Source organism: Olea europaea, unplaced genomic scaffold (assembly GCF_002742605.1).
Source record: "Olea europaea var. sylvestris unplaced genomic scaffold, O_europaea_v1 scaffold679, whole genome shotgun sequence".
NCBI classification, from domain to species: Eukaryota; Viridiplantae; Streptophyta; class Magnoliopsida; order Lamiales; family Oleaceae; genus Olea; species Olea europaea.
The window spans coordinates 1-22,816 of NW_019265173.1; the positions used below are offsets into that span (position 1 = coordinate 1).

The window sequence follows — 22,816 nt, forward strand, 5'->3', positions numbered from 1 at the left end:
TTTGATGATAATTTTGAAATTTTAATTTCAATTTTTTGGCTTTATGAGCAGAAAACACCAGTATTAACACCTCATAATTTTCACGTTGGAGTGCCAAGAATCCACGAACATATACCTTACTTTCAATAGTTACCATCTTACACTTCAATTCCTCCTATTTTACCAAATTCTATATTCCATGCTCGGATACACTGCAAAATGATAAAATTAGTTGAAAAATAGTTTTAATTGTAATCTATAGCCAACCAACAATTACTTTCAGTAGGCCACCCACCTCAATTTCTCAACTAATTTTTTCTTTTAATTTTTGGCTCAATTGTTTATTTAGTTTTAGGCCCAATTTTTAAAACAATGCTTTTTTCTTCAATATTCTTGTCATTTGAAAACCAGAAATAATTCCCCTCTTTAAACCCTAAATCTTTTCGCCCATTCACGAGCCATCGATCGTGCTATTGTCGACCGGCGGACCACTAGCCTCAACTATTATAAATTGTAAGTATTTTCATGTGTTAGCAACAAAGAATCGAACTAGTTGAGGTTTGAGGAGTTTATTTTTGGATGAAATTTCACATTCCATAACATTTTGTAAACAGTAAATTGTAATTGTGCAAAGCATAAGCATCACATTTAAATTGTAATTATTTTGGGAAATGTCGAAATGATGTGCAAAGCATCCGCAGCATGTTAGCTTTCATTGTGCAATTGTAAGTTGCTTATTGGGATTTTGGGAAAATGGAAATGTTAGCTTTCATTGTGCAATTGCCAAAGAATTGTGCAATTAAACAAAGTAGACTACTGGTTTCTGGTAATTAAACATTAAAATAAAGCTAACTTATAGGTAATTAAACAAAGCTATTTTCTGTGCAATTGTGCTTGATGGATTTGATTATTCTCAATTTATGTTTAGGGGATATTGAAGTATTTTGATTTTTATGTTTTTTAGATTTAATATGGAAGAAGACGACCTTCTGTCAAGAAATAAAGAAACTTGTTATCCTTTTTTTTTCAAAGAGCAACAAATTTGAGGGTACTCCAATTCCCACGGTGCCCATTCCTCCAATCTCAACTCTTGAAGTTGAACGGCCTTCATCTTCCAACTGTCGAGTACAACTGTACAGGTAATGTTATATTACGACTTTTCTTATTATATATAAATTTTATTCGTACATTAAGTTTTAAATTTTTTGAGTGCGGTGGCAAGTTACATTTCTGGGGCTGAAACTTGGGACTTCCCATGATTGTTTTATAAATTTTACTTGCACATTAGTTTGTTTCGGTGTATGCAATCGGAACTCAAAAATGCTTCTAATGTTCAGAAAATCAAAGCTGAATTCTTAATTCGTCAATTCATTGAAACTTGCTCCGGAGGAAAAAAAAAATAAAAATGAAAACATGATATTGTGCACGCGGAGGTTAATGAACATGTGTCTATAACAAGTGATGTTAGTTCATGCAAATGAAATGCTGGTTGAACATTTTCTTAAACCTATGTGTTGACCTCAAAAGGTGCGCCAACAGATGTCGGTCCCACCCGCGTTTGTGTGGGCGAATGTCCAACACGTGGACGGTCTAAAACGAGTGGTTCAAAGGGGCGTGGGAGTAGCCCGACGACGCGGGACGGTGACGTTCGGGATCCGACGGGTTGTTCGTGATCCGATTGTACAATAATTACCAACCGGTGCTCGTAGATGTATATGTAAAAGTGTATAAACTCGATTTACGTATTGCAAGTCACTGAGAGAGTTGAGTAAATGTAGTCTTTAGTATTGATTCTTGCATTAGCCTTTTGACATTATACAATTGGGGTATTTATAGTGATACATATGGAATGGGGGCCCTTGGATGAAGTGGCACGTGACCTCATCTCCTTGGTTTAAACGTCTGTTCTTAGGCATGAGATTTGACTCGCTAGCTTACGGCGCATTTATTGCTTGTGCAGGGTCTCCATGCTAGTGACAAGACTTGACCTTTATGCTTATGACAGACATTCCATCAATCATTCGAATAAGATCTGTGCAGGCGATCTCTTGGGAGAAGTGACCATGGAGGATGTTTCCTTGTGGTTGAGGCTCGCGCATTAACTTCGGGGCTTCGTCCATTTGAGGACCTCAGCTACAATTAAAAGCTTCCACGCCTCGGGCCATGGGCCTCGGTTAGAAGCAGTTCGGATATAACCCACATCGGCAATGTGGGTCATCTCGGCAGGAATGCCACGTGGATCAGGATGAGTGGGCCACTGGCCCAGGTGGGTAGGACAAGTGTGACAACACGCAACACCATGAAACATGAAAAAGATGGGAAGGAATTTGGAATACCTACAATAGTAGATGCATGTTTACTTAGATCAAATTGTGTCATTTTTAAGATTACAATTTATTCCAGCAAGGAGATAGTCATTTTACGAGTTAAAATTGATGTATGTTATCTATGACTCTACTGTTGAACTTCAGTAAATAAATAAATAAAAAAGAGCACCCTAAACTAGGAGTTAAACGGACTGAGTTGTTTGTTGGCTCTTGGTCCCATCTCAATCCATTGGCAACCTGGGTTCATATTGAGACGAATCATGAATCGAAATGAGCTCAAATTTTCACATGTTTCGTCTTGAGCTCTTGGATCGACTCATTTTCTGTTTATTTTTTTAGCTTATTTTATTAATTTCTTTAGAAAAATGAAGCTCATGATCTAGCATGCTGACTCGAGCTCTGGCTGTATTCACACAAGTCAAAGAGCACAGTCGAAGCTTGTTTGTGGACACAAGCGGAACTTGGCTAGCCCCGGCCCTAAACTAGGGTTGCCACACCTACTCTAAACTAACTCCTTATCAATGTTTTAAAAATCGGATCGGATCGGACCGGACGGTTCAACAGGAAAACCCGGAAGCCGGGTCCAAATCCGGTCCGGTCAATATCCTAAAATCTCAATATGAAAACCCGTCTAAAAAACCATCCAACCGGGCGGTTTATTGAAAACCCGTGACCCGGCAACGGTTTACGGGTTTAAACTTACCCAAAATTCCTCCAAAACTCCAGATTCCAGAAGACCAAAACCCTGATTCTTTTCCCTTCCAAATTCCAGCGTTTCTTTCTTGTCCTTCTCGTCTTTGATTGATTATTGGCTCGTCGACTTTGTCTCTTCTCCTTCCCCTTCCAAGGTTTGAGATTTATTGTTATCAATTATCATGTTTTATTTTAAACACTTTGATTTTGTCACTGTATTTCATTTTATCTTCTTAAAATTTTATATTTTCCTCCAAATTGAAAATTCATTATGAATTGATTTAGGGACAAGGTTATTTTTGTTTCATATTCTCTTGGCTTTGAATATTATGTTGAGTATTTTTTTTTTTTTTTTTCATATCTAATTTCAGATTTTGGAAAATTTGTTGGATTTTGTTGTTTGTTCTTCTTCTATATGATAAAGATTAAAAGCAGGCCAAACAAGCCAGCCATGTTGCAATAGAGTTCCTACAAATACGTTCGTAAGAGTAATTGCAATTTGCAAGTCATGAATGTTTTATTTTCCTCAGACAAAGTATGATATTAGTTGTGTTAAACTTGTCCAAAGCACAAAACTTGGTGCCCGAAGCTTGTTCTGTCATGACTCATGATGACTACATTTGTATGTTCAGTGTTCATGAATAAATATAATCGGTAATCAATTTTTTACTCTACGGGGTATACTTGTCTTCATTTATTATCAACCAGTTTTCTTGTCTTCATTTATTCGACAGGGTATACTTTACAGTGTTCATGGAAGAAAAGATTGGCATTCAATTCAAGAAGAGAAAAGTTTCCAATTATCTTGCTGACCCCCTTTCTATGGCTTATAGAAATTAACATTAATGACTTGGTGGAATTCATCATATTTTTACTTTTTTTTGAGATGTTTTGTGTGATAATCCATAAAGAACATTGATATTTTTTCCTTTTTTGAGAAGTTTACTTGGTTAGTGTTATGTTTTAATTGTATTAACATTTAATACTCGTCTAACTTTAATACTTTTATTTGCTTTTATTTAGGATAGATTGCAATAGTCAACCTTCAGAAAGTCATTCAATAGGTGCCGCACAATCGAGCCGTGCAAAGACTGACCGTGCATGAGAAGACTTTTCTTCAACTCATGATATTGACGGTAAAGCACGTTTCACATGTCTTTGTTGCAACAATAGCTTTAAAGGTGGTGGAATTAACAGAATAAAGTATCATCTTGCTGGAATTAAAAGTCAAATATCTCAACGTAAGAAAGTTACTTATGATGTTCGATTTAAATTTCAAGGTATTCTTAGGGATTTATCTAAAAAGAAACAAGATGCTAAAGAGGCTCATGATTGTACGTTTAAGGACAATTATATAGATTTAGAAACTGGAGGAGAGGAAATAGAAGAGGTTATTCAAGAAATGAATATATCATTAGAAAAGCAAAGACAAGAAAAAGGGAAGAGGAAAGCAAGTGAAGGTATTGAAACATATTTTGCTCCAAAGACTACTCCTGGATCTCAACCTAGTTGAAAGAGTGCTTTAGCTGGTAAACAAGCAATAAAGAGAGCCCATATGTCTTGGGCTAGGTGGTTTTATGATGTTTGCATTCCATTTAATGCTTTGCAATCACCTTACTTTCAACTTGCTTTAGATACCACTGCTGCAATTAGTCTAGGATTTAAAGGTCCTTCTCATAATGACATTCGCGTTAATTTGTTGAGAGATTACAAGAAAGAATGCCCATTGTTTGTTGACACATATCGAAGTCAGTGGATAAATAATGGATGCGCAATTATGGCCGATGGTTGGACAGATCAAAGACATAGAACTTTGATTAATTTTTTAGTATATTGCTCTTCTGGGATTATATTTATAAAATCTTATGATGCACCAGATGTAGTGAAAGATGCTCAAACATTGTGTAATTTATTTTTTGAGATAGTTGAATGAGTTGGACCTCGTAATGTAGTTCATATGGTAACTGATAATGCAGCAACTATGTGGCGATAGGGAAATTATTGCATGACAGATATGATCACATTTTTTGGTCTTCTTGTGCTGCACATTGTTTGAATCTTATTCTAAAATATATTAGTAGTATGCCTCACGTACATTCACTTGCAGTATGTGCTTTGAAAATTACAATATTTGTGTATAATCACACAATTTTTTTGTCTTGGTTGAGAAAAGTACCTGAACGGAGAGAAATTGTACGTCCAGCTATGACTCATTTTGCTACCATTTTTATTACATTGAAATGCATTTATGATCACAAACAATTATCGCAGAGTTTGGCAACAAGTAGGCATTTTACAAGCCATAGGCTTTCAAAAAGTGCAAATGGAAGACTCGTGAGTTCTATCATCTTAGATAACAAATTTTGGGAGGATTGCTTGATGATTGTGAAAATTGTGGCTCCTATTATAAGATTGTTACGAATTGTACATTCAGATGAAAAACCTTCATTGGTTTATGTATATAATGGCATGCGTAGGACACGAAAAGGAATCAAGAATATATTATTAAGTAAGAAGAGATTGTACAAACCTTCCACTGATATAATTAAAGAGCGATGGGATAAACATCTTCGCTACTTAACATACATGCAACAACTTATTTTTTTAATCCTGCTTTTATTTATGAAGAAGGATTTTGTCAAAAAATAGAAGTCATGAAAGGTCTATTCAATTTGCTTGAAATCAAAAGCATTTGTGGTGATGAGACAAAAGCAATGGGGGAGATAAGGATGTATCGAGAACGTGAATGGAGTTTTCGAAGGCAATCTGCATGTAATACTAAAAAATCATTACAACCTGATGAGAATTTGTATTTAGTTATTTATTGTTCATTTTTAATAGTTCTTAGTGCTTAAAACAAATTTCATTAAATTATGCAGAAGAATGGTGGAAATCGTGTGGATCTAGTGCTCCTACCTTACAAAAGATAGCTGTTTGAATTCTTGGTCAAGCAGCTTCTTCTTCGGGATGTGAAAGGAATTGGAGCGTCTTTGAACGTATTCACACGGAAAAAAAGAAATAGATTGGAGCATCAAAGACTCAACGATCTTGTGTATATTACGTATAATTTGCGATTAAAGAATAGGTATATAATCTTAAACTTTTTATCACATCAAGAGTTTATTTTAATGATTCATTTATTTGATATATTTTCTTTATCTAACTACTAATCATTTACAATCTTATAGACGATATTATAAGAAGAGATCTTATGATTCAGTTGATTATGAATGTATTGAAAAAATAAACTTTTGGATAGAAGAAGAAGTGCCACCACAGGATTTCGAGTATGAAGAATTAAATAATGCTATTTATGAAGAAAATGCAATTTCCAATGTCAATGATCATGAAGATGACAATGTTCAAGGTTTGCAAGTATAATAATCTAAACTTATTGTTTTTATCATTTTTTTTTTTAACATTAGTCATATACTTTTATCTATTATATTGGTTTTTTTTCTTAGATGACACTGAAAATAACGATGAGATGAATACTCAAGAGATGGGAGATTTAGACACGATGGATGTTATTCATCATTTTCGTGGTTCAAGTGATTGTAGAAGTGATCAAGGATTAAAGGCTTATGGATGAAAATGACAAAGACGAAATTTAACTATTTAATTTTTTATGTTTAGTACACTTTTTGGTTTCAATTATTACTTGACATTTTTTCATTGGTGACAGTTGATGTGAAACTTCTAAATTTTAGCTATTTAAGTTGTCATGTTATTCAATTATTGACGTTATTGTTTACTTTATGTTAGTGACTTATTAAGTTATTTATATTATTTAATTGGATTGAGTTGCACTTGACCTAATTGATTGTTTTTGTGATTTGATTTAAATATTTATAAGTGTGTGTGTGTGTGTTTGTGTGTGTATATTTTAATTATATAAAAGTCACCGGTTCGATCTTTTAACCCTTGATCCTTCCTCTTTTTCGGGCTGATGATCGGGTCTGTTTTTAAAACATTGCTCCTGATACAACATACATATTTGGCTAAACAATGCGGTTGCCCTTGAATTTAGGGGATCAATGGAGAGGATAAAATGATAAACTAATAAAAAATTGTAAATATGATCTAATCAATTTTTATTTATTTATTGTGGTTGGAGTATTATCGGTGTTTGGTAGTGAAATTAAAGTACTAGTTTGAAAGGCTCGTTGGAATTGATCCGCTACGGAATTTACATTATACGCAACAGAAGCATCTGAAGTACTAAACGGAATAGGTCATTTCTAATCAATTTTATTGTGTGCTGTTTAAATTTGTATCATAAAAAATTACACATGTATGTTCATCCGCACAAGAATGGCATTCTATGAAAAAATGTAAACATAATATTTATTATTGCAATCTTATGCCATTACCTGTAGTGTTTAGTCACTCAATTTCTTATTTCTTGGCTCGGAGCAAGAACATGAAAAATTGAAACTCAATGGCCGAAAATTTGGACTAGTTTTCGGGTTTGATGATATTGATCTTTTTCCTTGTGCAATTCTCCAGTATTAATCTTTTTACAAGTGAGACCAATAAAACACGGTGTTGAGATAAATTTTTTAAGTCTCATTTTTTAGGAATAAATTTTTTATATAGAGTTACTTTTTAAGAATGCGACCTAAAAAGTAAAAAAATATTTAGATTTATGTGCAAAACTATTTTATCAAAAGCATATGTAATTGAAAATGAGTTAGACAAAAAATAAATTTTAAAGAAGGGGGTTCAAACAAGGGGCACTTTTGGTTGGGCTTTCAATAAGTAAAAAACTTTTTAGGAAATTAAAAAGGGAAAAATTCATATATAAGGTGTATACTTGACTTCATTTCGCAATTGAGGTATAGAAAGTATATATTCAAATATCAGGTATATATATATATTTCTGTTACGTATCTTTCCTATAATCCCGCCTAGTTTCCATCAATAAAACGTCTCTATCGCTACAAAATCATCATAAAAAATAAAATATCCAGAGTAATTTCAATCCAGACACTGTTGAACCCTAATTCATCGACATTGATATTTTCGTGTAACAGATTTGGGATCGTCTTGGAGAAATTGACGTTTTCGCATAACAGAAATCAATCCAGGTATTGGTCCGATTATTGCACTCCTTCCTTTTTCGCAATTAGCATCATCAGATTAGTTCCGAATTTCTTCTAGACGCAAATTTTCAGCGTCCGTATCTATCGTAGCCACATATGTCTCAAATTCAATAATATTGTGCAGTGGAAAATGAACAACGTGTATGAGATGTGACTTAATTGAGTGTAAGCAGTCGTAGACAATATTGAATGTGACTGCTGTGAAAAAAATGTGACCTCAATTTGTTTTTGATTATTTGTAAGACATGTTACAAATGTGACCTGTGTCTCGGCAAAATGTGACCTGCATTTTTCCGTGTCAATGGTGACTTCATGTTATTGCATAAATTCTTATATAAAACTGTATGCACAGTATTAAATTAACCATCGAGAATGTGATGCTTTGAAGTTCAATTTTGTAGAAATGGTGTACTTGCATGTATGTTTGTTGCTTGGATCTCAGCCAGCTTTGGCGTTGGTAGACTGTGGATGCAGTTATATAAACCTTGTAAACATGATTATGTCAGAGCTCAGTTTGGATCCGACAAAGGTAGCAGTATCATTGAAGTATATACTCAACGACGATTTGCCTGCAATCAGGATAAAAAATGACAGCAACGTGCTTGCATACATTCTGTCGAAAGAAGTCGATCGTGATCCAGCTAAATAACCATTAATCATTGACATAATTGATGCAACAATACAGTACCCGTCTGACATGGTCACAGATAATGCTTATCGTAACAGTGAGCTTTATACGTTGCAGGATGTGGCCACAGAAATTTGCGAAGCATCAAGTAAACATTTAGGTCACATTTGTGATAATGAAGTCACGATTGTTTCTATAGCAGATGCTATTCAGGTCGAAGAAGGCAGGATTTTCCGTGATAAGGATATTTTAAAATTGAGCCTATTGTTTTTTGCCATATGAAACATGTTTGAGTTTATGGTTGAACGATCCGACAAGAAAGAATATGTGGTGAGGTGTTCTAATGAAGGATGTACTTGGATATGCCGATTGTCAAAATGGGGTAAAACGAATCTATTCAAGATTCGAAAGATTGGTAGTCACACATGTGCATCAAATGTGGTATTGGGGTCACACAGACAAGTATCAGCTGCAGTTGTGTCATCTAGCATCAAGTACAAGTACACATCGGCTGGCACCATATACACACCAAAGGACATATGCAGTGATATGCTACATACGTTTGGAGTATATTTGAATTACTCGAAAGCTTGGAGGTCCCGTGAACAAACATTGAAGATGATTAGGGGTGATCCGACGGAATCATTCGATAGGATACCAAGCTTCTTCTACATGATTCGACAAAGAAATCCTGGTACGGTCACAGAGTTGGAGGTCGATAGTCACAATAGGTTCAAGTACTGTTTTATGGCACTCGGTGCATCAATACAGGGGTGGCAACATTGTAGGCCCGTAATTGTCGTTGACGATACTTATTTGAATGGTCATTACGGAGGTACTCTATTCACAGCATGTACACAGGATGCAAATAATGGCATATTTGTTCTTGCCTTTGGAGTAGGGGATAATGAGAACGATAAATCGTGGAGATGGTTTTTGGAGAAACTGAAGAATGCATATGGGCACAGAAAAGGATTGTGTTTTGTATCGTACCGTCATGGCAGTATAAAGAAAGCAATAAAACAGGTGTACCCGGAAAGTTGCCATGGTATCTGCTCGTACCATTTGCTGCAGAATCTCAAATCATATTATGGGAAATCAGGGCAAAATATTACGCAGGCTTTCAATTCGGCTGTCTGGGCTTACACATTAGAAGAATTTGAATACAACATGCAACAACTAGACGCAATGAATGATAAGATTCTTGATTACCTGGTACTGTACTGATTACAGCACTGCATTATCACATGCAGTGAAGTGGTCACATATATCCTTTTATACTATTCTCATACTACGATATATTTTGGCAGGATGAAGTAGGCCCTGAAAAGTGGTCACGAATACATATGCCGGCAAACAGATACTCTACAATGACATCAAACATTGTAGAATCAGTAAATGCGGTCACAAAGGCAGCTAAGAATTACTCCATTGTATTCTTGCTGGAGTCATTGTGACAAACAGTACAAAATTGGTTCTGTAAACATAGAGACGAAGCGCATGAAACTTTCACGATGCTGACTAGCAAGTTCGAGAACGTCATGAGGAGAATGAGTTCAGAATTAAGGAACTTGAGGGTAAGGTTCTTAGGTATCTTGAAGTTCGTGTATGTGGACTAAACAGAAATATGCATGTGATTATATCATAGGTGTCTGTGACATGGAATGTACGTATGTGCTTATGTGTCCAAATATTAATTTCATGTGACCACTAATTTACATATGTGACGCTATGTACTTTGTTTGTCGTGCTATATAATTTGTTACTAATGCTAAACCTGTGACCTGAGTATGAAGTCCTGTGACCTGAACATACCATTGTGCACTGAGATATGAATGTCTGTGACCTATTCTTTTTTGAGTTTAAACTAACACATAACATTGGTGCTATTACACTCTCACAGGTATCTCCTTCCAACCAAACAGTGTTCTCCGTGAGCGATGAAAGGTCCACATTTGTTGTTGATATTGAGCAACGTACATGCACTTGCAGGATGCTGCAAGTCGATTTGATGCCTTGTCCACATACATTAGCTGTAATCGCACATACAAAAAGGGATGCATATTCTTACTGTTCCTATTATTACACAAAGGAAGCATATGTAAATGCTTACGAAAGTTCGGTATATCCCGTTGGAAATCCAGGCGAGTGGAGAGTGCCTGATGAAGTAGAATTCCAAATTGTTTTAGCTCCTAACCAAAAGCGGAGTTCTGGTGCATATTTGTTCCCAACATAAGGTTTGAAACCTTTGGTAAATTCTTTATTATATTTTGTAAGATAAACTTTTGAGGTTTTGGAAATTCTTTCCAAATCTGGCAAGAGAGTTTCTTGAAACTTGGATGGGAGGTCTCTGAACCCAGAAACCAAGTCATCTTCATCATCTTGATCAATCCAGCTTGGTTGTGACTGTTTTTGGGCCTTCTTGGGCTGAATTTTTTCTGGGTTTTTGGATTTGGATTGACTTAGGCTATTTTCCAACTGGGCTTTGGTTTTGGTTTCTTTAAGAGTAATGGTGGGCTTTGTTGTTTTGTTCTTGGGTGATGAGCTCAGTTTGTTTAAATCTGAAGATTTCTTGGTGGAAAGTGAACTGGTCTTTGTAGTCGTAGAATTTGAGGTTTTTGAAGTGGAATTTAGTTTCTTGAGCTGGGATTTGATTGTGGGTGTAGAACCATCAGATGTGGATTTAATGAGCTTGGTTTTGTTCTTGGTTGAATCAGAAGGAAGGTTAATAAGCTTGGTTTGGTTCTTGGTTGAACCTGTAATAGATTTACTAACCTTGGCTGTGTTTTTTAAGGAAGATACTTTGGTGGAAGTACTTTTCTTCTTAATAACTGGTTCATCTTCTTCTTCTACCTCTAACATTGATCTTCTTCCTCCAAAACTGTTTGGTTGGTATGCAGAAATGAATGTTGAACAGAAGAAAACAAAGAGAAGCAGCAGCAAAAACAGTACCTTTTTCAGACTAAAACCTTCTAGTGGAGCCATATGTACTGAAATCTAGGTATTTTTTCTTTGAAGAGCTCTGTCTAATGAGACTTTTCAATTGGATCTATATTTCAGAGAATGGCATTTATTGGGATTTGAATACACACGTTTTAGTGTGTGAAACTCAGTGAAGTAGATGAGAAGACTTTTAATACAAAGCAAGATTAGATGAGTCACATGGTGATGGAGCCAGGCAGGCATACAAGTATTCTATTTCTTACGCGGTTTCACCTTTCTTTAAGTGCCTGACTATGTCTTCATATAGTCACTGATTTTGGCCCATAGCAAAACATTTCAAAACGAAGTATGTTATAGTGTCAACTAGGTCAGCTGAAGTAGTTTATTTAACCCACCGACGGCCACTCATATGAAATATATTCATGCTACTTTTGACTTGAATATTAATGTGGTCAAATCAAAGTAAACTTTATCAGTCCGTTTGATTTGGATTAAAATTTAATTTTAATTTAAATTAAAGTCAAACAATCAATATTAATCATATTTTTTATGAGTCCCACAACTTTTTAACCACATATTTCAAAAACTTCTATCACAATTTACTAAAAAATCTAATTTTAATCATTACCAAACACTCTATATCATGAAAAAGTTCTACACAGTCCAAACAGTTACTTATCACAATTTTTGTATAATTAGTGTTTGCGTAAATTAATTATAATAGATTTATTCTACAAATAAATATAATCTAGCAGGATTGTTCTTACTTTATAATTGTATATTATTAGGACGGTTAATATGTAAAATTATAAATATTATCAATAGACAGAAAAAATTTAGGTTGGCTAATTATTATTAACTTTAAATTTTGCTTGCCCTCAGTTATTATTTACTTCAAGTATAAATCATTACACTTGAATGATATTAATATAAAATCATGAATTTTGTTATTTTTACATAAAAAAAGTACATAAATGGTTATCAAAAATGACGTTGAAGGAAAAGATTAAATGAAAAAAGCTGATTGTATTTTACTTTTATAAATAATAAAATGTCATGTGATATTATATTATTTATTATGTAAAACTTAATATACGTATTGTAAGATCCTAAAATCATATATCATAATTTTATTTCATCTAAACCAATGGTCAAGATTAATTAGCCATGGCGTGGAGGTCAAATTTTGACCACCGGCATGGGGAGTACACAAAAACAAGTGATGTACAATCCGGAAATCGTGCCCCGGGAAGTAAGAGACGGGTAGTTGACGTAGTTGACCACAGGGCACTAAAGTTGTGAGCTTTGATGGGCGCAAAATCAAACGTTAGTGGCATGGTGGGACCCATACAACCGAGCCAAGTTGGAAACCCCATAAATTAATGAAATCAAACAAGGAACATATTTGCACAAAAAGGATTTTTGCACACAATGGTCCCTACAGTTTGCCCCTTGTTGCGGATTGAAGACCTATCTTTCCATTTTTTAGCAGTGAAGTCTCTATTTCAACCTTTCATCATGCAAATGGTCCTTTCCATCCCATTTCTCCATTATTGTGTCGCATACAATTCACTTCCCTAATTTCAAAAATAATATTTTCGACTCCTCATTTTAGTGAATCATTTTCTGCGTAAATGTTGAAGGCCAAATCTCCCTGTCATTTTCTATGCATATGCGGTGTGTCTACATATATTAATGTATGAAGAGCATATCTGAAACCCAGTTCTCTGTTCGTTGTGGATTAAATTGGCCTTTTTACATAAATATATAACCGATATCGTAAGAACAAGTTTGAATCTGCACCTTCTGCAACTACTTTAGACGTCGTCACTCCAGTTGCAACAATTTCAACTCCAGTCTCCATTTGATCTGTAGGTCTTTCACATGGTGTTTGCTTTGGTGGTTTCTCCTTCATCACCTCCCTTATTTAGTGTTTACATTGGTGTTGTTTCTCCTTCATCACCTTTCATACATCCACATGCATCTCCCTTATATGGCGTTTGTAGTCCATTCCTTACATTACTAATGTACCTAGAAGGTCTTTGACTCTTTGCTTTCGCTCGTAGACGAGTAAGAAGTTATCCTTTGCATTGAACTGGTCTGTAGTTGGTTGGTCTCAAGGATGGTTTTGTGAGAAGTCAACCTTCACATCTCTTTCAACAGGGTTTATATCTCTTTCATCCCTTTGACTTTGGGCCGGGTCTATTACTTTGCACCTTGTCCTCTTTTCCCCGCTAGATTCCTCCATTAACTTTGAAGATGGAGTTGTAAGAAACCTCGGTGAGGTAGATTAGGAGGCATTTGCATGTCTGTTTGTGCCTGCATTTATTGGAGGAGAAGCTGCATGGTGGAGTTCTGCTCCGTGATGCTCCTCATGTTGGCGCCAACACCTGCCACTTCTCTAGTAAGGTGAGCAGCAACCATTCTCCCTCTCTTGTGGTGAGCCCAACGAATGTGGATTCAGGTCAATTGGGCTTCATTCTTGGAGACACCTCATATCACTCTTTGCATGTTATGTCGTTGCCTTAACTCCCGCTCATTTTTGTCAAGACACATCTTTTTCTTCAAATGGGGATTTCCTTGGGTTGATTTCTTGGGAATTTCTTCTTGTCTTTCTTAAAAAAGAATCTTAAACACACTATCCTTTGTTTCTTTAAGGAATGAAGGGCCGAAAATAAAGCTTTTGTTGAGCTTTTCTTCGAAACTTCTATTTATTCTTTTTTTAAGAACATCACTTTTTTTCAAATATGAAGGAAGTTAGTTTTCTAGTAGGCTTTTTGCTCTTGGGATATGCTCGTGCTTAAAATATACTTTTTCACATTTTGTGTCAATCTTTTGACTTCAAAATTTGGCAAGACACTTGGCCAACAAATCTCGGTACCACTCTCTTCTACACACTAGCACAAAGCATTAGTGCACGTGACCATATCTTAGGCAGGCAGCTACAAACACTTCAACGGTCACATCTAGTCAACGATGGAAGATATTTTGGGAGTGAAAGAGATAATGGATGTAAGTAACAGGATTCAAGTTGAAGATAAAATACCAAGTTCTTGCAATATATTGTAGATGTATGAAATTTAATTAGATTGAAAGACAATAAGTGTGAGCTTTTATAGAAGGAAGGAAGAAGTTGTGTCCATTAGATGATTGACACGTGGTGTCATCTCAAAGGCTCATGAGTCAGACTTGATAGGTGTCACTCCCAATTGTTCTAGGCCTGTGGTGATCTTAAATGAGATAGAACGTATCCACCTTACGTCATAGATTTGTCATATGAAAAGTAGGTTGAAAAGCCGACTAATCACAAAAAAATCTTTGTATATATATGAAGTGAAGTTGACTAGTAAGTGTCAGACTTGCATAATATCTTTGTACCAAAAATCGCTTAGTTGAAGTTACGTTTGTTGAAGATGTCTTATGAAGTGACAAGTGTGTTTTTACACACTTATTTAGTTCACAAATATGACTCAATTATGATCAAAAAGTTTAAATTATGATTTAATTCTATGTAATTATGTTTTGTAAGACTATATTGATGAATGTGGTGAAATTCAAAAGAAAAGAAACGAAAAAGAACCAAAAAGGAAGAAAATCCAAAGTATGAGGACTAAGTTACAACATTTCAATAGTTGATTCGGATCACAAAATGAAGATTAAAGATGTTGTGGGTTCAATTTGATGCAATTAAAAGTCAAATGGTTGAAAATGCCAGAGAAAGGACTTAAAAAATCAAAAATCGATTTCGAGGGCTAAAATGCAACATATGGAAGAAATTTTGCTTGGGCGACAGCCTAGTTATAAATACCGGGCGATCGCCCAACATGATTTTTTAATTACCGAGAAGAAGTTCTTGGCCTGAGTGACTGTCCGAGTTTTGCCTGGGCGACAGCTCAAGCTAATCGCGGTGAAAAAATCTGGTTTCATTTTCTAAATGAAATTCTTATGGAAACAAATATTGGGTAGTCTTTTAAAGCCGTAGGGACGTCCAAAAATATGGACCACGCATTATACATTATTTTGGGAGGATTTGAAGAGAAAGAAGAAGGAAGAACAAGAAAATTCAATCCAAGATTCAAGGTCTCACTTCAAGAATTCAATAGGGTGATATCTTTTCTTGATTTTTATTGTTTTGTTGTGTTCTTCTTCCCATCATGCTAGGTTAGAAAAATCTATACTAGAAGATCGATCAACCTTGTAATGTGATAATTAATTCTTTGTTCCGTATTTTGACATTAAAACACATATTGATTGTTTTAATGATTTATATGCATTCAATTGCCTCCATGATTAAGGCCTCGTAATTGTGTGAGTTTTGGTTGTTTGTTTCATCTATTTGAAAGAAGATGAATGAATTCGACAAGGTATAAATCATCGTAGGGTCCGATAAGGAATAGAAATATATCCTTATACTTTACGTGAATCACTAAGTACTCACAAAACTACGTGCATTCTCGTATATTTGCATCCGTCATAGAGATATGGTTGGTGGTGTATGAGAATATGTTCAATTCATTTCAAGAGAGAGTGTTGGATAAATTTAAGAGTATTGATTCTTCAAAATGTCATCGTGTTGTCAAAGTGTGGAATTAAAGTTAAATTGAACATTACTTGGAAATCCGTGATTCTAACATATCTCACATTCATTGAATACATTTAACTTGCGTCTCAAACATCCATTTGTATTTTAGTTAATTTAAACGTTGTGCTGCATAGCATACCATCCAATTCATAATATTGATACTTTAGCTTAGATTTAGGATTTCTTAGGATAAAAACTCATAATTGATCATTTAGATTCAGTTAAGGCCGAGATAAATACAATTGAACTACTTAATTTTTGTGGGACGATATTTGGACTCTAGAAATTCACTTTATTACTTGTTAACGAATTGTACACTTGCGGTGATTTAAATCGAAAGAAAATATTTCGTGAACATGAAGAAAAGGTTTGATGCTTTGAAAATCTACTGTAGTAACTTGTGGCTCCTAATCTTGAACATCACGCTTTGAATGAGGTGGTCGCTTCGGACGAGGCATCTTAATCACCTAGCCCTTTTGCTCGATCGCTTTAGTCTGAGTTTGAGAAGGCAAGGTAGTGTGGAGTGCGAATCTTGCATGACTTCTTGCTCTTTCTTTATTGACTGTCATGTGGCATGTCTTGTTGGACGAGGCATTATAGATTTCATCAATATTAAATAATAAATACACACTAATAAAACATTATTTCGCTTTCAATCAACAAGGGGAGCATGGGTAGTTAATTCAAATAGGACCCACTTTAGGTGGAGGGATCGGGTTGAGTAGGGTTGGGACAGGTGAAGGGACCAAAAATTGTCCTTTTCTCATTCTCAATTAATGAGGTATGCTAATTGCACAACATTGAACTTTTGTATTAATGAAACCCTCTCGATCTAGAATTAATGTAGTTGTACAAATTTTGTTTACAAATAAGTGTTGACAAGATCTAGGCAATTGATTTCAAAAACTATTTTTGAAATTATTGGCTTAGAATCAGCAAATAGTTTGTCAATCTAGTTTGTACAAATAACATGATTTTTCGATCTATTAGGGTGATAAGACAAGTTCATGGACAGAGTATATTCCTACTTCCTACACACACACACACACATACATTCACACACATATGTACATAAGAAAGAAAGTACTCCATGAAGAAAGAACCTTGAGAGATGCACATAGAAAAATATGAAAAGAATAAAGATGATAACACTGGACACAACATGGCCACTTTCACAGATGCCTTTACAAAAGCCATGCATAATTTCACATTGATTTATCAAACACACTTTTTTAATTATTGAATCTTCTTTTTCTTTTTTCTCCTTTTTTGGTAGAATTGAGATTCACTTCATACTACAACTTTTAATCCTCTCAAAATTTTCACTGATCAATTTCATCCAATCAAACCTTGGCTCCAACTATTAATTTTCAGCAAAAGGATGAGGGGCTGCGAATTCGCCCATTGTAAGTTCAACACATATTAAACATACGTTAGTGTGCATTAGTAATTCTTACGCTCTAAGCCCACATTTGTCTACTATTAAATAAAAAAATAAATTTTTGAATAGAATATTTGGAGAATGTGTGGTTAAAAAATAAGAAAATATTTTGAACTTTAAATTAAAATATTTTATTGTAAGAATGTATGATTGAAAATAAATTTTAGAAAAAAATTAAAATAATAATAAACAAATAGGGCCTGAGATTCAATACCAAGACATAAAAGAGTAGATAAATGATTCTTCAACTGGTCATGAAAGTCAATTAATGGTCAAACTTTGGTATCCTAACCTGCTGACCGATGGCCACTAAGCACCTGTTTCGGCTCATTTTTGTCTTTTCAGAAAAAAAAAATTAATAATAATAAAATAAAAAAAATCTTCTTTTTACTTTCTCTTTATTTTCAGTCACAAATTCCTCAATAAAATAATATTATATGTAAATAAAAAAAAATTTTGTTTTTAAATCACATATTCTTCAAAAAAAATTAAGACTTCAATACACATTTTTCCCTAAAATTTTGATTCTAACGTAGCCTCAAAAGAGGCTAAATTTAGTTTAAGATCATAAAAAATAAAAAAAATAAAAAGTTTAGGTTATGTTTGGAATTATTTGATAAACGATTTTCTTTTTTCAGTAGATAAAATTTAGTTGTAAATAATTTTATGGTATTTATAAATTCATTGAAATGTGCGATTGAAAATAAAGTGGACAAGGTGCCTTTTTGTGCCGTTTCCTCCAACAAAAAAATTATAATAATGTTTTTCAATTGCAGTTTAACACTCCACCGGACACAGATTTATATAAATAGTTTTTTCAATCAAAATCAAACATGAATTTCAACCATATATTCACAGTTTCTACTCATTATTACTCAAAAATTTATGGAACCACTACTATTAATTTTTAAAAATTATTTACTTAAGTTTGTCGAGGCATAATTAAATACTTATGTAATCCCTGTTTGGTTTAGCCAAAAAAAAAAAAGGAATTTAAATTAAAATCAATAATTAATTTTAATCACATATTTTGTAAAATTTATAACTTTTCAATCACATTTCATCAATTTTTATTTGAAATTTATTTAAAAATCGATTTTTATCTAAATTAAACAGGCGTAATATTTTAAACGTTTTTAACGAATTTACTTGACAGGATCACTGTCATTTGTCAATTCATATCTTACCGACAAGTTGGTGGCCCATCTTGTTTTTATGGAACTAATTTTGAACTTAGAATAATAGCATCTTACAAGGGCTTCAAACATTGGGCCGGGTACATATTGGTTTGAATAGTTGGGCTTCTAATCTATGTCAGCGTGAGGTAACGATGACGTACAAAAACTCTTTTTTTGTATAATGTCCACATCTCCATATCCATATGTTTACACTGCAAAAATAATTACCTGCTATAGCGGGGCGCCAAGTTTGAACAGGGCCACATTCAAAGCAGCACAACTATTATAAAAAGAATAAAATTTCGTGTACATTCTATATATGACAACTTGGATGACATTGTGTGCAAATTCAAAAATACTTTGACGAGAAATTATGTTGAATTCAAAAACTATCTAATCATGTGCCTACACGCGACACAATGTCAACAATGATATCAAATAAAATATACAAATAGCATGATTGTTATAAAAATAGTAGACATTTTAAATAACAAAATGTTAGTTAAAACGAATCGCTCATATCGTGTGGAATAATACGCAAAAATACACAAGTGCCTTGGATTGATATTGGTAAAAATATACATATCAAATTGGGTTCTTGGATTGTGAATATCAACCTTCTTCCTTGATGATCGAGGTTTTGACCAAGAAGCAAGTACAAAATGGAGTGAAAAACAAACAATTAAAAGGCAAATGATTCAATTTCGATTTGTGATTTCATGTAAGTTTCATTATTTGAAATTCGATTATAATCCTGCAAGCATGTTTTGCACAAAATAATAAATTTAAAATTTTTAAGTTTTTTGATATGCTGGTATAATTTATTAAAATATTAAATTAAAATAAATTAAAAATTAAAAAATTATTTAAGAAAATCAAATCATTCCTGTCCAAGTTTTCTAGTTAAATATCAAAAGTTTCATTTAAATTAGTATTTGTTATAAATTAGAAAGAAAAGATAGAGAATAAAATGAGTCCATGCTCTTGTGTTTACTTATTGATAATATTTATATGGAAGAATTATGACTGCAATTCCACAATAGTCATTCATTATTAATTTACCAATCCCCTATAATGACTATCTACAAAACAAATGCCTCATTAAAAACATTGTTTTGAGAGAAACTCAAACGAAAAAAAACTTACCAAATAAAGGGAAAATTTACAATTAATTATGGTAAATGAATTTAGAGTATCAAGTTGTTGCCTCATTAAAACATTGTTAAAAAAATCCAATAGGATAAAACTTTAAGAAAGGAAAAAGAGTATATTTACTTCCCATGATATTGATAACTGAAAATCTTTGAATCAACACATACCAATATCTTGTACTAATTTCTTGAAAATAGACTAAGCAAATACATTTGTGAATTAGTTCGGCACTATAACTTGAAGTAACTTATTGAACGTTGATGACACTAATTTTCTGAAACTCACTCGTATAAGAATTTTAGAGAAATATACTTTGTAATGTCTCATACTGTCATTTGATTAAGCTTCTTTTGAGTTGTAGAATACAAGCTAGTACATTGTCTTCATCTAATATTGTTAAACTATCTTTTGTTAAAATTAATTTGTTTGATACTTGGATGTGATGTGTCTTATTCCTCAAATATACACAATTTGTCTCATGAATTGCAATAATTTTATAATGATTTGTAAATATTATTGTCAAGGTTTATTTCATGAAGAGATAGCATGTACTTGCATATGATCTAGATTTTTGTGAATAAAGTAATCACGTGTGAATAGTAATTCTTAGGAAACGAAAAAAGTATATAACACAATCAAATGTCTTTGAGTCAATGTAAAATTATGTCTTATAAGGAAATTTGCAAAAAAAAGTTATGTATCGTCGAGTGAAATTTGTAAGATAGATTAATGCTTCAATTGCATTTAGATATGGTACTTTAAAATCAAAAATTTTTCTCATCTTCAAGTGAGTGAATTGGATTTTTTTCTCATCAAGTTGAACAATCATAGGTCATGCAGGCGGAAATACTTTATTTGTATAACAAACATATTATTATTATTATTATTATTATTATTATTATTATTATTATTATTATGAAGATTGATGAACATATAGTCACCATGAAAAATATTCAATTTTCAACTGTAGACAGAATTTAGATTTTCTTAAAATTTTCATCTAGAATATATTTTCCAAATAATTTTCTGTTTTATTAAGCTATTCAAGAGTTCATATTGGATTTATATCATAAACATAATTGAGACAATTATAAATTCAACATCCTTTTTTTGATGAAAATATTCGGATAAACATCGTCATTTTTATAATCTTTTTTAACAAATATTCCTAAGGCAATTAAATGACACACGTTTAAATGTTTTAATCCGTATAATGGTATTTACAGTTTGATTGAAAAGATAGTTATGGGGAATGAATGATATATTCCGCACTTTAAATAATTCAAGGATTTTAACTTATATATCACTATCATATAGATAGGCAGCAATCTATTCTAAGACATGTAAATCTTTCAAACACACAAGTGTAATGACGTTCGTCACATGAAAATATTTTACCTTCCCTTCAATCTTTTAGAGATTTTCTAACAACAAATTTATTTACATCCTACATGGGTTACATTTAAAATGTTTGGACTAGATGTCTGATCTCTTTGCTTTACTCCATATAATTCAATTTTGTCTGCAACGCTTCTTTTCGTTTTTGCCCAATAATTTCTACATCGCATTACTTAACAGACATTGCTTCAATATCCTCTCTAACATAAATAACATTGATTGTAGCGAAAATTTGCCAAAAAAAATATTCTTAACGATTTCATTTAATATTCCATATTAACATAATATTATTGAGATCTCTTTTATTTAGCAAAGTTCAGGTACCTAAACCATTCTGGGTTATTCGAATAGTTATGTCTTATGGTCTCTATAAGGTTGTTACTTTAATAGGGTCATCTTAATTATTTGCTCAAATTTTCCATTTGACAAATACTTTTTGTATTTGGAACTAATTTGTCTTAACTTGTTTCGAAACGTGCTAAGTTTACTAGCTTTAATAACATGGATGGTCAATTAGAACATAAATTAAAACTGGAGCTTTTTGTTTCGTGCGGGTAGTCTCTAACAATTAAAAAGGGATCAGACGATTGTGTAGGAGACAAACCTCTTGAGACAAAGTCTCAAAAAGGGGTGTTTTATTGGCGATGACTTTACAATTGGAACTTAAACAAAATGCCTTAAAGGGGCGCAAGCACACGAGTACTGAAAATAAATATTTTAAGTCTAAACGAAGGAATTGAAATTATATATTCTCTGTTTGAGAGTGTTTGATTCGGGGTCCTTTTCTCTATGTCTTTTCTTCCTTTTATATTCTTTTGATACTCTCTTTGTGATCAACCGCTTAGAAATCGCTTAATTGCTTTATAACTGCCCACTTTCTTCATGGTGGCCAACTTATCGTGGAACTGCCGTCTCTAACTGCTGCCATTACTCTTTGTCATTCAACCGTCCTCAACTGAACATCCTTGAATCGTGGAATGTGATAAGATTACCCAATAACTGTTTCGATAATTGCACTTTTGGATAACCATAACATCTTATGTTTGCTAAGATCCTGGGCGATTCGAAAGTTTGGGCGAGAACAGGGTCATAACTCTGGGCAACTGCAAGGCACTTCATTCGCTCAGATCATGGGCGTCTTGTAAGTTTGGGCGATGGTGTTACCACGTTCGTGGGCTTCCACTGCATTCATTAATAACTCTATTTGGGCCTTTATCCTGAATTACCCAATTGGATTTCATTCTTTGGGCTATTTGAATTGGACTGCACTTTTAACATGTCAACAATTACCTCCCAATATGGCAGAATTAATACCAATTATTAATCTTTGCCATATTCACTTTTTGTTTCCCAACAACATTTGAAATTCCCAAGAATTTCAATCATCATT

At 33.5% G+C, this 22,816-nt stretch overlaps 2 protein-coding genes and 1 long non-coding RNA gene across 5 annotated transcripts; 2 read left to right on the forward strand and 1 right to left on the reverse strand.

The window, feature by feature from the left end:
- The first annotated feature begins 3,047 nt into the window (after nucleotides 1–3,047).
- On the forward strand, nucleotides 3,048–6,734 carry LOC111390380. Of its 3 annotated transcripts, XR_002701908.1 has the most exons (6): nucleotides 3,048–3,154; nucleotides 4,023–4,240; nucleotides 4,706–5,771; nucleotides 5,879–6,084; nucleotides 6,188–6,366; nucleotides 6,464–6,734. It is a non-coding gene; the product is annotated as an uncharacterized LOC111390380 (long non-coding RNA). The 3 variants fall into 3 exon arrangements; XR_002701907.1 differs by having other exon boundaries at nucleotides 4,023–5,771; XR_002701909.1 differs by lacking the exon at nucleotides 4,706–5,771.
- A 2,283-nt stretch (nucleotides 6,735–9,017) lies between these two features.
- LOC111390377 lies at nucleotides 9,018–10,189 on the forward strand. Its single transcript, XM_023015415.1, has 2 exons — nucleotides 9,018–9,947; nucleotides 10,043–10,189. Exons 1-2 carry the CDS (start codon nucleotides 9,018–9,020, stop codon nucleotides 10,187–10,189), a joined length of 1,077 nt encoding a protein of 358 aa, XP_022871183.1.
- A 652-nt stretch (nucleotides 10,190–10,841) lies between these two features.
- LOC111390378 lies at nucleotides 10,842–12,020 on the reverse strand. The gene has a single exon (XM_023015417.1). It carries the CDS (start codon nucleotides 11,715–11,717, stop codon nucleotides 10,842–10,844), a length of 876 nt encoding a protein of 291 aa, XP_022871185.1. The 5' UTR covers nucleotides 11,718–12,020.
- Between the last annotated feature and the right edge of the window lie 10,796 nt (nucleotides 12,021–22,816).

Bases quoted from the DNA above. Each gene is read 5' to 3' on its own strand.
- LOC111390378 (XM_023015417.1), bottom strand. From the start codon at position 11,717: ATGGCTCCACTAGAAGGTTTTAGTCTGAAAAAGGTACTGTTTTTGCTG.
- LOC111390377 (XM_023015415.1), top strand. From the start codon at position 9,018: ATGTTTGAGTTTATGGTTGAACGATCCGACAAGAAAGAATATGTGGTG. The intron at 9,948-10,042 runs GTACTGTACTGA...ATATTTTGGCAG, and splicing joins ATAAGATTCTTGATTACCTG to GATGAAGTAGGCCCTGAAAA.